Source organism: Podarcis vaucheri (genome assembly GCF_965113315.1).
Source record: "Podarcis vaucheri genome assembly, chromosome: 18".
NCBI lineage: Eukaryota > Metazoa > Chordata > Lepidosauria > Squamata > Lacertidae > Podarcis > Podarcis vaucheri.
Genome location: NC_138756.1, coordinates 7,573,752 through 7,591,037, shown reverse-complemented (window position 1 = coordinate 7,591,037; position 17,286 = coordinate 7,573,752). Strand labels below are relative to the sequence as shown.

Genomic DNA, 17,286 nt, shown 5'->3' with positions numbered 1-17,286 from the left:
GCAAAAGGTCACATTTTTGCTTTTGCGGGAGGTCGGCAAGCCTCACCAGTAGGGGATCCATGATCTTACTACGTGCCTCTTCATAAAAGGGGTTCCTGGATGGTTAGCATGTCAGGCAAGTACTGCGAGGGAGCTGGGTTCGAATTCCCACTTGCTGGCTGACCATCTATCAGCCTAACCTACCTCACAGGGTTGTCACGTTGTCATTTCACCCAAATTTTTTCTAGGTGCTGTGCAAAGTTCTAAGACGACAACACAGTCCCTGCCGTAGATACAAAGGGGACAGAGCTGGAGGGAGGGAGGGCGAAAGAAGCAGATTCGTGCACAAATTCTCCCTAAGATTTTTGTAATTATTATTATTTTTTTGTGTACCGTTGTACATAGATGCGGGTGGCGCTGTGGGTTAAACCACAGAGCCTAGGACTTGCTGATCAGCAGGTCGGCGGTTCGAATCCATCGTGACGGAGTGAGCTCCCGTTGCTCGGTCCCAGCTCCTGCCAACCTAGCAGTTCGAAAACACGTCAAAGTGCAAGTAGATAAATAGGTACCCCTCCGGCGGGAACGTAAACGGCATTTCCGTGCGCTGCTCTGGTTCACCAGAAGCTGTTTAGTCCTGCTGGCCACATGACCCGGAAGCTGTACGCCGGCTCCCTTGGCCAATAAAGCGAGATGAGCGCCTCAACCCCAGAGTCGGTCACAACTGGACCTAATGGTCAGGGGTCCCTTTGCCTTTGTACATAGAAATGAGCAAACCAGTGATATTTTAGGGAGCAGGCTAGCAGTTGGGGCCCATGACTTACATCATAGGAGCCTACACAACACAAAACACTGTTGCTGTAGGTTTTATTTTATTTGTTTTTTATCTTATATTTTGGAAATGTACATCCAGTTTTTTAAATTTTGGGGGGGGGACCCCAAGAGAGTGGGGGCCTAAGCTATAGCTTGTTTAGCTTATACGTAAATCCGCCACTGTATCCTGATCTCTAATTCTGTGCACCTATCCTCTCTGATTGTCCACTTGCAAACCTAGTCCCCAGTGCCCCGGAGATAGACACGGCCGAATCTTTGGTGGCTGATAACTGTGTGACTCTGGTCTGGAGGATGCCCGAAGAGGACAGCAAGATTGACCACTACGTACTAGAGTATCGTCGGACCAACTTTGAAGGTCCCCCCCGGGTCAAAGAAGACCAGCCATGGATGGTCATCGAAGGAATTAAGCAGACTGAGTATACACTTTCTGGTGAGTCAGCCCAAGCAGGTTATAATAATAACAATAATTTATTATTTATACCCTGCCCATCTGGCTGGGTTTCCCCACCCACTCTGGACGGCTCCCAATAGAATATTTAAAACACGATAAAACATCAAACATTAAAAACTTCCCTAAACAGGGTTGCCTTCAGATGTCTTCTAAAAGTCAGGTAGTTGTTTATTTCCTTGACATCTGATGGGAGGGCGTTCCACAGGGCAGGTGCCACCACTGAGAAGGCCCTCTGTCTGGTTCCCTGTAACCTCACTTCTCGCAATGAGGGAACCGCCAGAAGGCCCTCGGCACTGGATCTCAGTGTCCGGGCACAACGATGGGGGTGGAGACGCTCCTTCAGGTATACTGGGCCATTTAGGGCTTTAAAGATCAGCACCAACACTTTGAATTGTGCTCGGAAACATCGTGGGAGCCAATGTAGGTCTTTCAAGACCGGTGTTATATGGTCTCGGTGGCCACTCCCAGTCACCAGTGTAGCTGCTGCATTCTGGATTAGTTGCAGTATCCGGGTCACCTTCAAAAGTAGCAGGGAGGGTCTCAGCCTGCGTACCTGATGTTGCAGGTGTTATAAGAAAAAACTTCTCCCTCACCCTTGTGGGGTATTCCAGAGCCCATATAGAGTCCTTAAGTGGGTTCACGATAGGTAGGAGAAAATAACAGAGGCCAACCAGAGTATATTGAGAAGCAAAGCAGCTCGTAAGCCTGATCTTTATTAAAGGAAATAAACTGTTGCAACAGGGTCCCCACCCACCACACGCAGGAGGGAGGAGGAACCCAGAACAATGGTGCCCAAGCCCATATAAAGACTTTTGAAATTGCCCACCCAGTAGCCCAAGACCACCCCCCACAACATCACACTAAGTCACAGAAGGAGGTGGTCTCTGGCAGAAATCTGAGAGTGTTGTTTCTCTCCTGTCTGCCAGTTACCTGATAATAATGCCTTACTTGATTGCATTTTCTGGGTAGTCTGGCCGTTCCTTTGAGATGGTAAATACTTAGTTCCTGAATCTCTTAGGCATATTTATTATGTGTGTTCAGCTTAACAGATACTTGCCAGACTGTATTTGCAAAGGGAGGCATAAGCTCCTACAGTCCAAAGACAATTGGAAAGCTTTTCATATTTCCTGCCTCCTTGCAGAGAAACATTTGGGGTCAATTTGGGAGAGTCAAAATGGCTTCAGGATTGCCCTCCTGTACTATTTCAGACACGTGGTTTATATACTTGTGCATGTGTTTGCCTTGCACATTTATTTTATATTTGGGGGCGCGGGTGGCGCTGTGGGTTAAACCACAGAGTCTAGGACTTGCTGATCAGGGGGTCGGCAGTTCGAATCCCTGTGACGGGGTGAGCTCCCGTTGCTCGGTCCCTGCTCCTGCCAACCTAGCAGTTTGAAAGCACATCAAAGTGCAAGTAGATAAATAGGTATCACTCCGGCGGGAAGGTAAATGGCGTTTTCATGTGCTCCTCTGGTTCGCCAGAAGCGGCTTAGTCCTGCTGGCCACGTGACCCGGAAGCTGTACGCCGGCTCCCTCGGCCAATAAAGCGAGATGAGCACCGCAACCCCAGAGTCGGCCACGACTGGACCTAATGGTCAGGGGTCCCTTTACCTTATTTTATATTTGAGACCTTAGAATTCTTATAACGCACGGTTTGGGAAGCACCTATACACAATTGTCGGCCGAGGAAGTTGACCCTTTGTCCGTTTCCCGCTGCAGGGCTGAAATTTGACATGAAGTACATGAATTTCCGCGTCAAAGCCTGCAACAAAGCTGTGGCGGGAGAGTTTTCTGAGCCGGTCACTTTGGAAACGAGAGGTGAGCGTTCGCTGGGAAGGCCTGCCCTTGCAAAGACTTCCAGACTTGACTAGCGAGAGGGAATGCTGTTAAAATGGCAGCACCAAAGTGAGCAGGGTTTGTCGGCCAAAGTAGGAACCCACTGCAGACCCACCACATCCGGCCACAAACTTGTGGGACTTGTGGCTGGTCTTGGGCCTGAGAACAACCTTAGCCCTTCCCCCAAACAAAGGATAAATATTAGGAGGTGTTTCTAAATGGTAAGTCTGTCTTGGGAGCTGGAAGGATCTTCTTCCTTAAGTAGAGGGCCAAGTTATTTCAGTGACAAACCAATACAGCATTTATAATCTATAAAATAATTGTTATTGTCGTTGTCGTTGTTGTTATTGTTATTTATTACTTATAACCCACCCATTTGGCTGGGTTTCCCCCGCCACTCTGGGTGACTCCCAACAGAATATTAAAAAAATGATAAAACATCAAACATTAAAAACTTCCCTAAACAGAGCTGCCTTCAGATGTCTTTTAAAAGTAAGATAGTTGCTTATTTCCTTGACATCTGGTGGGAGGGCGTTCCACAGGGAGGGTGCCACTACCAGAAAGGCCCTCTGCCTGGTTCCCTGTAACCTCACTTCTCGCAGGGAGGGGACCACCAGAAGGCCCTCGGTGCTGGACCTCAGTGTCCGGGCTGGACGATGGGGGTGGAGACGCTCCTTCAGGGATACAGGGCCGTTTAGGGCTTTAAAGGTCAGCACCAACACTTTGAATTGTGCTTGGAAACGTACTTCAACATTAACAGAACAGCAGATAATCATCATCATCATCATCTAAGCACTGTTGAAACAGAGGCAAAATGAATTATGCTTGGACCATCATGGATGCTTTAGTTGAGATTTCTGCATTTCACGGGTTGGACTGGATGACCCAACTCTATGATTCGATGGCTCTCCAATGAGCTGCTAGAACCGGACTTTCTCTGCCCTCAGCTTTCGTGTACCGCCTCGATGCCACGACCAGCCACCAGAATCTCAAGGTGGAAGACCCCAGCGTGGAATGGGACGCCATGGGTGGGAAGGTGCAAGACATCAAAGCTCGAGAAAAAGACGGGAAGGGCCGTACCGCGTCGCCAGTTAACTCCCCAGCCAGGTAAGACCTCTTGCCTCTATCCTAGGCGTAGCAAACATGGTGCACTCCCGATATTGTTAGATACCAGCTCCCATGACAGCCTACGGACATACAGAGAGCCAGTGACCCATCAAGTCCAGCATCCTGTTTTCACAGGGGCCCATGGGAAGCAGGGACGTGGGTGGCGCTGTGGTCTAAACCACTGAGCCTCTTGGGCTTGCCGTTTGGGTGAGCCCCCGTTGCTCTGTCCCAGCTCCTGCCAACCTAGCAGTTCAAAAGCATGCCAGTGCAAGTAGATAAATAGGTACCACTCTGGTGGGAAGGTAAACAGCGTTTCCGTGCGCTCTGGTTTCCGTCACGGTGTCCCGTTGCGCCAGAAGCGGTTTAGTCCTGCTGGCCACATGACCCGGAAATCTGTCTGCGGACAAATGCTGGCTCCCTCGGCCTGGAAACAAGATGAGCACCACAACCCCATAGTCGCCTTTGACTGGACTTAACCATCCAGGGGTCCTTTACCTTTTTACCTTTACCTAGACGGACCTATAGGGACGCGGGTGGCGCTGTGGGCTAAAGCCTCAGCGCCTAGGGCTTGCCGATCGAAAGGTCGGCGGTTCGAATCCCCGCGGCGGGGTGCGCTCCCGCTGCTCGGTCCCAGCGCCTGCCAACCTAGCAGTTCGAAAGCACCCCCGGGAGCAAGTAGATAAATAGGTACCGCTTACCAGCGGGAAGGTAAACGGCGTTCCGTGTGCGGCTCTGGCTCGCCAGAGCAGCGTTGTCACGCTGGCCACGTGACCCGGAAGTGTCTTCGGACAGCGCTGGCCCCCGGCCAATAGATGTGAGATGGGCGCACAAACCCCAGAGTCTGTCAAGACTGGCCCGTTCGGGCAGGGGTACCTTTACCTTTACCTTTACAGACGGACCTATAGACTGGTTTAGTGTCAAGGCAGCTTTCTGCGCTCCTAAGAAGCCTTAATAGGCCAGAGATTGAAATCTTTGCTGCCCCTCTCCCCTGCAACAAATTCAGATCCAAAATATTGGGTGCCTGTCTCAGAGTACAGTTCTCCGCTACCTCTTTCCCCCCTCACTCTCTCCTTCCTCTCTTCAGGTGTGTTCAGTCTCCCAAAAGGATGCCCACGGGCCGCAGTGGAAGGGACCGCTTCACGGCCGAATCCTATACTGTGTTGGGTAAGAAGCTTCCCTGCCCAGAACTCCAGCTGCTTTTTGGTGTTTTCATCGCTTTATTTTTTTGCTGTTTGTTCATCCCCAGGGAGGTCTCAGGGCAGTTCACAGAAAAGATATATAAAGTCAAAATAGGAACAATAACCCAATAACACCCCCCTCCCAAAAAAGAACCACATTTTTAAAGGGTAAAGGATGTCAATCAGGTCAACCAAAGGCCTGGTGCCTAAAGGTGTGTAATGAAGGCGCCAGGCGAACATCCCTGGGGAGAGCATTCCACAGACAGGGAGCCACTGCAGAAAAGGCCCTGTTCTCGTGTTGCCACCCTCCGCACCTCTCGAGGAGGAGGCACAGGAAGGAGAGCATCAGAAGATGATCTCAGGGTCTGGGTCGGTTCATGTGGAAAGAGGCAGTCCTTGAGGTAATAATAATAATAATAATAATAATAATAATAATAATAATAATAAATTTTATTTATATCCCGCCCTCCCCAGCCAAAGCCGGGCTCAGGGCGGCTAACAGCAATCAAATAATCAGTCAAATAATCACACAATCTAAAATATTTCATTATAAAATTAATTAAATCAAATTGATGGCAACCAATTATGCAGAATTATGTGCAGGTTGCCAGAGGAGGGAGTCAGGCTGCGCCCTGACCAAAGGCCTGGTGGAACAGCTCTGTCTTGCAGGCCCTGCGGAAAGATGTCAGGTCCTGCAGGGCCCTAGTCTCTTGTGACAGAGCATTCCACCAGTTTGGAGCCGCAGCCGAGAAGGCCCTGGCTCTAGTTGAGGCCAGCCTAACCTCTCTGAGGCCTGGGACCTTGAGGATGTTATTATTTGCAGACCGTAGGTTTCTCTGTGGGGCATACCAGGAGAGGCGGTCCCGTAGGTACGAGGGTCCTAGGCCGTATAGGGCTTTAAAGGTTAAAACCAGCACCTTAAACCTGATCCTGTACTCCACCGGGAGCCAGTGCAGCTGGTATAGCACCGGATGAATGTGATCCCGCAGCGAAGACCCCGTAAGGAGTCTCGCTGCGGCATTCTGCACCCGCTGGAGTTTCTGGGTCAGTCTCAAGGGCAGCCCCACGTAGAGCGAGTTACAATAATCCAGTCTGGAGGTGACCGTCGCGTGGATCACAGTGGCTAGGTCAGGGCGAGAGAGATAAGGAGCCAACTGCTTAGCTTGGCGGAGATGGAAAAATGCCGCCTTTGTTATAGCTGTAATCTGCGACTCCATAGAGAGGGAGGTATCGAAGATTACACCCAAACTCCTAACGGACGGTGCTGGCACTAATTGCACCCCCGCAAGAGATGGGAGTTGCCCCCTCAATCCCATATCGCTCCGTCCCAGCCAGAGGACCTCTGTCTTCGAAGGATTTAGCTTCAACCGGCTCCCACGTAACCATCCAGCCACAGCTTCCAGACATCTGGTCAGTGTGTCTGGGGCCGAGTTAGGATGGCCATCCATCAACAGATAGAGTTGGGTGTCATCAGCATACTGATGGCAGCCCAGCCCAAAACTCCGGACAAGCTGGGCGAGGGGGCGCATGAAGATGTTAAAAAGCATCGGGGAGAGAATTGCACCCTGAGGCATTGCGGTCCTGAGACATTTAAGGCTTTATAGGTCAAAACCAGCACTTTGAATTGGGCCCGGAAACTCATTGGTAGCCAGTGCAGTTGGACCAGGATCAGTGTAATATGCTTAAACCGTCTTGCCTGGATTCTGACTGCTGAATTCTGCACCGGCTGAATAATAATAATAATAATTTATTATTTGTACCCCGTCCATCTGGCTGGGTTTCCCCAGCCACTCTGGGCGGCTTCCAACTGAATATTAAAAACAATACAGCATTAGACATTAAAAACTTCCCTAAAGAGGGCTGCCTTCAGTTATCTTTTAAAAGTAAAATAGTTGTTTATTGCTTTGACATCTGCTGGGAGGGCGTTCCACAGGGCAGGCGCCACCACCGAGAAGGCCCTCTGCCTGGTTCCCTGTAACTTGGCTTCTCGCAGTAAGGGAACAGCCAGAAGGCCCTCGGCGCTGGATCTCAGTGTCCGGGCTGGATGATGGGGGTGGAGACGCTCCTTCAGGTATACTGGACCGAGGCCGTTTAGGGCTTTAAAGGTCAGCACCAACACTTTGAATTGTGCTTGGAAGCGTACTGGGAGCCAATGCAGATCTCTCAGAACCAGTGTTATGTGGTCCCGGTGGCCGCTCCCAGTCCCCAGTCTAGCTGCCGCATTCTGGATTAATTGCAGTTTCCGGGTCACCTTCAAAGGTAGCCCCACGTAGAGAGCATTGCAGTAGTCCAAGCGGGAGATAACCAGAGCATGCACCACTCTGGAGAGACAGTCTGCGGGCAGGTGGGGTCTCAGCCTACATATACCAGATGGAGCTGGTAAACAGCTGCCCTGGACACAGAATGGACCTGCACCTCCATGGACAGCTGTGAGTCCAAAATGACTCCCAGGCTGCACACCTGTTCCTTCAGGGGCACAGTTACCCCATTCAGGACCAGGGAGTCCTCCACACCCGCCCGCCCCCTGTCCCCCAAAAACAGTACTTCTGTCTTGTCAGGATTCAACCTCAATCTGTAATAGTCTTCAGAGGCAGCCCTACGTATAACGCATTGCAGTAATCTAACCTTGAGGTTATCAGAGCATAGATGACAGTAGTTAGGCTATCCCTCTCTAGATAGGGGCGTAGCTGGGACAGCAGCCGAAGCTGATGGAAGGCACGCCAGGCCACTGAGGCCACCTGAGCCTCGAGCGACGGCAAAGGATCCAGGAGGACCCCCCAAGCTACGAACCTTTTATTCAAGTTGGCACCTCTGTCCACAGAATACATTTAAAGTACTCGTGCTACTTTTGGGAAGGGTAAATAGCACGGCCCAGGATTGCCACATGCTTTCAACGTGCTTTAGATATATGGTGAGGATGGGACTATACCGTACTTTCCCGTGTATTTTTTTTTTACCTCTAAAATAAAGGTTTTTTTTACTCTAAAATAAAGTTTAAAATTGGGGGAGGGCGTCATATATATATATATATATATATATATATATATATATATATATATTGCTTTCGTAGATTTTCACGGGTACAGGAATGCAGGTTTTGGTGTCTTCGGGTGTCTTCCCGTGTAAGAGTCGGGGTGTCTGTGCGACGTTTGTGATGAACACATCGGACTACCAAGCAAAACTATCAAATCTACTCCAAGACCCTACCTACCAACCTATAAAAACAGATCCCACCACCTATCTGGAAAAAAACCACCAAATCCAAAATAAAAGCCTCTCCTATCAGTGAAGAAATCCAGCTAAGAATCATCCCCAGAGAAAAATCATCCAGATGCCCCAAACTCTACGGTCTCCCCAAGATACACAAAGAAGGAACACCACTCAGACCAACAGTCAGCTCCATAGGCTCACCTCTACAAAATCTCGCTAAATTCCTCGCTAAGCAACTTCAGCCCTATGCAGAATCCATCGCTTCACACGTTACTAACTCCTTCCAGTTCATAGAAACAATAAAGAAACAATACCTACATCCCGATGACCTACTTGTGAGCTTCGATGTTGTATCTCTCTTCACTCAAGTGCCCATTAATGAAGCCTTGACAGCCATTCAAAACAAATACAACCCCCCCAAATACATCCTGGACCTGACCAACCACTGCCTAACCAACACATACTTCATCCACAATGGACAAAGATACAAACAGATAGAAGGAGCACCTATGGGATCACCCCTCTCACCGGTCATCGCAAATTTGTACATGGAACACTTTGAAACCAATGCTTTAGACAAGTCAGAACACAAACCCAAACTTTGGCTCAGATATGTTGACGACACCTTTGTAATTTGGCCACACGGGAAAGAAAAACTAGATAGCTTCCTCACACATCTCAACAGCCTACACCCCAAAATACAATTCACTATGGAAATAGAAGACAACAACCAACTCCCCTTTCTTGACGTCCTAATCTACAAAAAACCTGATGGCTCCCTAGGACACACTATCTACCGGAAAAAAACACACACCAACCGCTACTTACATGCACAATCACACCACCACCCTGCACAAATAAACTCCGTAGCCAAGACTCTCATCTCCAGAACCAAACGCCTGGCTGACAAAGACCACTTGACAACTGAGTTACAGAATCTCTCAAATGTGTTAATCGCCAATGGATACCAGAAAAACAGGGTTACGAAGCTAATCCAAAAAGAAACACCCCCCAAAAACCAAGACACAGAAGAAAACAATGGCATGGCCCTCCTTCCTTATATCAAGGGCACTACAGACAAAATCAGCAAAATCCTCCATAAACACAATATCAAAACAGCCTTCTGCACCAACCAAAAAATAGCCAATATCCTCAGAAACCCAAAAGACAAAATCCAGCTGGAAAACCAAGGGGTCTATGAAATACCCTGCAAAGTCTGCCCAGCCACGTACATTGGACAAACAAACAGACGAATAAATGCACGTATCGCAGAACACAAGAATGCCGTCAAAAAAGAAGAAAAAACTTCCTCTCTTTTCCAACACATGAAAGAAACAGGACACGAAATTAATTTTGCAGATTCCAAATTGCTCTTTAACATGGAACATCACCACAAGAGAATAATCATGGAAGCCATCGAGATAGAGAAACACCCTCACAACATGAACAAGCGTGACGACACGTCCCGCCTGCCAGACATCTGGAAATTAGCCCTCCCCACAAAAACCGACACCAGAACCAGAGGCACACAGAACGCCGTCACCAATCAACCACACCAGACCCAAACCCAGACCCTCTCCACAGACATATTACAGACTCCATCCAGTTACCAAACTATAGTGGCACCTCCGGATGCTGCACCCCCCTGCAATCCCTACACAGATCTGGCTGGCACAAGGCACAAAACCACAGCTCGCCCCTATACACGAAGCCAAGCCAGAGCACAACTAAATGCAGCACAGCCATCTTCTCAGAAAAACTCTTCACAAGCTCAAGAGGTCAAGACACGAAAGCTTTAGCAACTAATCTACACTTAATGACCCACCCAGTGGTATTCAGAATATCACTCATGAAATCACCCAAGATATCCCTCAAGTAATTAAGGAACAAAAGAAGAAAAGGCACACTAATCTAGGAACTTCCTCTCTGCCCAGAACGTTGGAGGCTATACACCACACCCCTCAACAGTATTTATAGGAACTCAAACACCAGACTCTGCTCTGTTCCAGTAACAAGAAGCCGAAAGCACCAGCCTGAAGATGACGAGTGAGACCTCGTCGAAACGTCGCACAGACACCCCGACTCTTACACGGGAAGACACCCGAAGACACCAAAACCTGCATATATATATATATATATATATATAATTGATTTTAACATATAAATTATAAAATGCACCACAAAACCTATCACTTATACAATCTTTTTAGACTTCCATTAGCACCTCTGATGATCCACCATTTTGACCACTTCTTATGCATTTCTTAACTTTATATATTTTTTAATTTTTTAAAAAAGTAATATTTATTAATTTTCAACCGTTTAAACACAACAAAATAGACAAAACAAAAAAAAGCATAACACAATAAGACACAAACCATTTAACACACAAAACAATTTCAATATCTTATCTTTCATTCCCTTATTTCCACGACCTCCTCACACCTCCCTTTTTGTACATTTCTTAACTTTATATTGCCTTTACATCTCTTAACAAATCATCCTCCCCTTCTCCATTTTTGCAATATTTCCCATAATACTCCTCACAAAACTTCTTGCAAACCTACAAACGTCGTTTGATCTTCACAAATACTTTTCAAATAGTCGGTAAATTTACTCCAGTCTTCCGTGAATTTATGGTCCCGCCGGTTTTGAATCCTTCCTGTTAGTTTATCTAGTTCTGCATAGTCCATTAACTTCATCCTCCATTCTTCAATCGTCTGTAATTCTTCTTGCTTCCATTTTTGGGCCAGTAATATTCTTGCTGCTGTAATTGCATATAAAAAGAGCTTACATTCCTTTCTATTTATATCACTCCCAACAATGCCCAATAAAAATGCTTCTGGTTTCTTTATAAATATATATTTCAACATTTTTTTCAACTCATTATATATCATCTCCCAGAAGCATTTCACCTTTTTACATTGCCACCACATGTGATAAAATGTTCCCTCTTTTTCTTTACATTTCCAAGATTTATTACTGACTTTATACATTTTTTTCATCTCATTATATATCATCTCCCAGAGGGCGTCTTATACACAGATAGTGCATACATGGGATGGGCAATAGGTTGCAGCTGTGAGTAGGAACTTTTCAGTGGTGATTGGGTAGGTGATTTGTGGCTGCAACAAGGGCTGCTGTGGACCGGCTGCCGCTGCAGCAATTGTGTGCGCGGTTTGCGGCTGCCGGCGCTTGTTTTCTTCTGCGACTCGTGTGATTGGCAGCGTTTGTGAGCCGGGTGATTGATTTTCAGCATTCCCCTCCACCCCTCCAAAATAAAAAAAGCTCAACAGCTCTGGGCCATCTCTCCCCGTTTGATAAAATGGGAGCCCCCCCCCCCAAAGTAGGGGGCGTCTTACACATGGGAAAATACAGTATTTGGGGAAGGTAGCTGATGAGATTCCAAGCCTCGAACCCCAGCCCCAATCTGACGGCAGCCCCCTTCCTCTGCGTTGCAGGTGACACGCTAATTGATGGGGGAGACCATTACTGGGAAGTGCGATACGACCGGGACAGCAAAGCTTTCGCCGTTGGGGTGGCTTACCGGACTCTAGGCAAGTTTGACCAGCTGGGCAAGACGCCTTCATCTTGGTGCCTCCACCTCAACAACTGGCTCCAAGTCAGCTTCACCGCCAAACACAACAACAAATCGAAAATCTTAGACGTACCGGTCCCGGACACCATCGGCATATACTGCAATTTTCACGAAGGTGAGATCTCGTGAGCTGCTTCCGGGAAATAATAATTCCTTTCCATATTTGTCCCCCTCTGAGCTAAGCGACGCAGCAAAGCAATTTGGGATGTGATACATACCGTATTTTTCGCTCCAAAAATTAAGGGGAAATGTGTGTGCATCCTATGGAGCGAATGCAGGCTCCTTGGCTTCAGCGATAGCAACTCAAAGCCTCTGAAGCACAGAGGGAGTGCTTCCTCCACGTTCCGGAGGCTTCGCGTTGCTTTTGCTGAAGCCTCCAGAGCACAGCGGGAACTTCTTCTGCGCTCCGGGGGCTTCAGGCAGCTATCCGCAAGCCTTCAGAGTGGACATGCAGGGGGATGTCAAAGAGAGAGTTGTGCTTTTGTTACCTGAACAGGTGAGGTCACGCCCACCTCTAGTCACATGCAAAGGAAGCATGTCCCAGCCCAGGAGGTAACAGGAAGTTCCGACTGGCTGGACTAAGCATCCCCCTGCATGTCCACTCTAGGAAAACAAGGAATGTTGTACTTGACTGCTACTTACGTATCGCATCCCACAGCACAGCCCCTGAGAAACGGGCGTCTTTCGAGGCTGTTTTCGCGGGAGCCAAAACAGGACATCCTTGGAGATCTGGGGTGTCCTGTGACAGTTGATGGGTATGCATCAGGCCATGGCAAAAACCTTATCACCTTCCATCTGCTGACCCTAAATACAGTGGAGACGCCTGCTTCTTGACTTGCTCCAGCAAGCATTGTTGGCGGAAGGACTCAGGGGGCTGGGCGGCGGTTTCGCCAGCAATGTGCCACTGAGTGGGGCTGACATTGCATTCTGCTCCTCATGCCAGTCCTGGGCAATAGGCACAGGTGGCGCTGTGGTCCAAACCACTGAGCCTTTTGGGCTTGTCGATCAGAAGGTCAGCAGTTCAAATCCTCATGACGGGGTGAGCTGCCGTTGCTCGGTCCCTGCTCCTGCCAACCTAGCAGTTCGAAAGCACGCATGGGGGGGAGGTCAATAACTTTGGGCCATCTCCCCTCATTTTCTTAAAATTCAGTCCCCTAAAATAGGGGTGAGTCTTGTATATGAGGGCGTCTAATAGAGGGGAAAGCCAGTGTGGTGTAGTGGTTAAGAGCGATAAACTCGTAATCTGGTGAACTGGGTTCGCTTCCCCGCTCCTCCACCTGCAGCTGCTGGGTGACCTTGGGCCAGTCACACTTCTCTGAAGTCTCTCAGCCCCACTCACCTCACAGAGTGTTTGCTGGGGGGGAGAAAGGGAAAGGAGAATGTTAGCCGCTTTGAGACTCCTTCGGGTAGTGATAAAGCGGGATATCAAATCCAAATACGGTAACTCTTCGATTTGGTTCAGCTGGGTGCTTGTCATCTGTGCCCTTTGACCGGTTAATGCCTTTTCCTCTTGCCTCAAATGGATCCTTCCTGTGTTGTCCAATTTGCAGGTTTCCTCTCGTTCTACAATGCCAAAACCAAACAGCTCCTGCACACTTTCCGGGCCAAATTTTCCCAGCCCGTCCTTCCGGCGTTCATGGTAAGAGTTTTGGAGTTTCTCCGCTGGAGAAAAACAACATTTGTTGGTGGAGTAGCTGAACTGCAGCTAGGAAGCCAAATCATGTGCAATGCTGACTCTTTCCTCGAAATTAAACAATGTTCCGAACACTTGTTAAAATATTCAAAAGCTTTTGTACGCACAACATATAGGGAAAGAAATATATATGCAAATTATTGGCGTTCACATCAGGGCCGGATTCAGGTTTGATGAGGCCCTAAGCTACGGAAGGTAACGGGGTCCTTTATATGTCCAGCTGTCCTTTGTCAACAACAAATTGTCGCTGTTTTTTTGTGTTGAATATATACTACATGGTCATTTATGGACCTCATAGGGATCTAAAGCCATTTGCACATCACAAAATATGTATTTTATCAAAGGAATTGTTGAACTGAAATACAATTAAGAAGAAGTATATTACAGTGGTACCTCGGGTTACATACGCTTCAGGTTACAGACGGTTCTGGTTACAGACTCCACTAACCCAGAAATAGTGCTTCAGGTTAAGAACTTTGCTTCAGGATAAGAACAGAAATCGTGCTCCTGCGGCGCAGCAGCAGCAGGAGGCCCCATTAGCTAAAGTGGTGCTTCAGGTTAAGAACAGTTTCAGGTTAAGAACGGACCTCCGAAACGAATTAAGTACTTAACCTGAGGTACCACTGTATTTGAGACCTTAGAATTCTTATAACACAATCCAAATCATGCAAACACACAGAAACAAAACGGACAATGTCATGAGATACCACCCATGAGAGTCCAGGGGTCAGCAAACTTTTTCAGCCGTGGGCCGGTTCACTGTTCCTCAGACCTTGTGGGGGGGGCAGACTATATTTTGAAACAAATAATAATGAACGAATTCCTATGCCCCACAAATAACCCAGGGATGCATTGTAAATAAAAGCACACATTCTACTCATGTAAAAACACGCTGCTTCCCAGACCATCCGCAGGCCAGATTTAGAAGGCGATTGGGCCGGATCCGGCCCCCAGTCCTTAGTTTCCCTACCCATGCATGAGACCAAAATTAACTGTTCGCATGAGAGTTACTGGGAAACATTCTGGAATTAATGCATTTAAGCATTCCTAACGTTCACTATCTCCTGCCAACCGAGCAGTTTGAAAGCACGTCAAAAGTGCAAGTAGATAAATAGGTACCTCTCCAGCGGGAAGGTAAACGGTGTTTCCGTGCGCTGCTCTGGTTCGCCAGAAGCGGCTTAGTCCTGCTGGCCACATGACCCGGAAGCTGTATGCCGGCTCCCTCGGCCAGTAAAGCGAGATGAGCACCGCAACCCCAGAGTTGTCCACGACTGGACCTAATGGTCAGAGGTCCCTTTACCTTTACCTTTAACGTTCACTATACTTAACGCAGATTCCCTTTTCCTAATGCCCTGGCTATTTTCCCTCTTTTATGTTAGGTCTGGTGTGGCAGCTTCCACGTCTACTCGGGTTTGCAAGTCCCCAGCGCCATTAAATGCCTTCAGAAGAGGAACAGCGCAACGAGTAGCTCCAACGCCAGCCTGTCTTAGAAACGTGCTACTTCCCTCATTTTGCAGGATTGGGATCCTCTGGTCGCAAGAGAGGCCTTGAGCAACTCCCAGCTGAATAAGGAAGCAGACTCTTAACTACAAATGTTGTGGGTTTGGGTTTTTTTGTGTGTGTTTTCAATAACAGTTTGCACCACCCTCCCAGGCGCTCTTGACCCATGCCAAAGCAATGGGGTTCGGGGGGCAGGACTTTTGCTTAAAACACGCTCACGCCATGAATGTATTATATCGTTTTATCTGCCTAAGATTGTAAAAAACGTTGTCAATTAAGGGGAGGGGGGCTCCCCACCACCACCACACCAAATCTCCACTTTTGCCTTCGACGAGATGTGGGGCAGAGGGTTTTGCATGGTCAGGAACGTATGGAAAAGGCTCGGGGGGGGGGGGAGAGAAAGAAAAGACCAGCCCGCAAGGCTACTGCGTGTACAGCCCATGCTGTGTTTTGTTCTGGTTTTGTTTTTTTAAAAGACATTCTGCGGCGACTCGGTCCAAATTCTGACGTTATGCAAATGAAACGAAGTAACACGGAGTCCTGACGTTGCATAATTTGTTTGCGGGGGGGGGGGCAAAGGATAGCGCAGGCCGTGAATGGCGTAGGCGTGCCCGCACTGCTGCCTATTTGCTTTTTAAAGTCTTTGGCAAGGGCTGGCGCACCCAGGGCAGGGCAGCTGTCTAGCCAGCAGGATGAGACCCTACCTGCCCGCAGACTGTCTCGCCAGAGTGGTGCATGCTCTAGTTATTTCTCGCTTGGACTATTGCAATGCGCTCTACGTGGGGCTACCTTTGAAGGTGACCCGGAAACTACAACTAATGCTGCGGGTTAAACCACAGAGCCTAGGACTTGGCAATCAGGTGGTTCAAATCCCTGTGACGGGGTGAGCTCCCGTTGCTCAGTCCCTGCTCCTGCCAACCTAGCAGTTCGAAAGCATGCCAGTGCAAGTAGATAAATAGGTACCACTCCGGCGGGAAACGTAAACAGCATTTCCGTGCGCTGCTCTGGTTCGCCAGAAGCGGCTTAGTCATGCTGGCCACATGACCTGGAAGCTGTACGCCGGCTCCCTCGCCTAATAAAGTGCGATGAGCACCGCAACCCCAGAGTCGGCCACGACTGGACCTAATGGTCAGGGGTCCCTTTACCTTTACCTTTAATACTGGGCCACATCAGACTCTATGCCCGTATCACATAGTAAGGTCTCCTCTGATTGGCAGAAGTCTTTTTTTAAAGGGGAGCTGTCGGGTACTGAACCCGGAACCTTGTGCAATGCAAAGCCGGTGTTCGGCCTCCTCCAGCACGAACCAATTTGTACCAATTTGTATTATTTGTCCCTCTGGCTCATTACTGTCAAGACTGAGCAGCCAAGTCCTCTGCAAGGAGTATTTCCCAGTCCAACCTTGCAACGAGTCTGGATTTGAATCTGGGGCCTTGCAGCTGCCCTCCCTCTCTTTTAAGGAACAACAGCTCATTTTAGAGCAGACTGACAAGCAACACGTCGGCTAATAATATACAGTGGTGCCTCGCAAGACGAAAAGAATCCGTTCTGTGATTCTCTTCGTCTAGCGGTTTTTTCGTCTTGCGAAGCAAGCCCATTGACGGATTAGCGGATTAGCGCTATTAGCGGCTTTTAGCGGCTTATCTGCTGATCGGATCAGCTGATAAGCGGCTTAGAAAAGGGGGGGAGGGGAAAAACCAGCAGGAACTCGCAAGACATTGTCGTCTTGTGAAGCAAGCCCATAGGAAATTCGTTTTGCGAAGCACCTCCAAAATGGAAAACTCTTTCATCTAGCAAGTTTCCCGTCTTGCGAGGCATTCGTCTTGCGGGGCACCACTGTACTGACAAAGTTTTTATAACAGTATACCATTTCAAAATTCATAAGCAGAAGACATATAATATGTG

General features: G+C 48.4%; 1 protein-coding gene across 1 annotated transcript in view; it reads left to right on the top strand.

Moving 5' to 3' along the window:
- The window catches only part of FSD1 (fibronectin type III and SPRY domain containing 1), a 29,949-nt gene extending 14,029 nt beyond the window's left edge, over positions 1-15,920 (top strand). Inside the window, exons 7-13 of the mRNA XM_082206481.1 lie at positions 1,031-1,240; positions 2,981-3,079; positions 4,045-4,204; positions 5,289-5,368; positions 12,054-12,305; positions 13,741-13,829; positions 15,263-15,920. Of these exons, the coding sequence (XP_082062607.1) occupies positions 1,031-1,240; positions 2,981-3,079; positions 4,045-4,204; positions 5,289-5,368; positions 12,054-12,305; positions 13,741-13,829; positions 15,263-15,373 (1,001 nt within the window). The 3' untranslated portion in view covers positions 15,374-15,920. The remainder of the gene's footprint in view (positions 1-1,030; positions 1,241-2,980; positions 3,080-4,044; positions 4,205-5,288; positions 5,369-12,053; positions 12,306-13,740; positions 13,830-15,262) is intronic.
- The last annotated feature ends 1,366 nt before the right edge of the window (positions 15,921-17,286 follow it).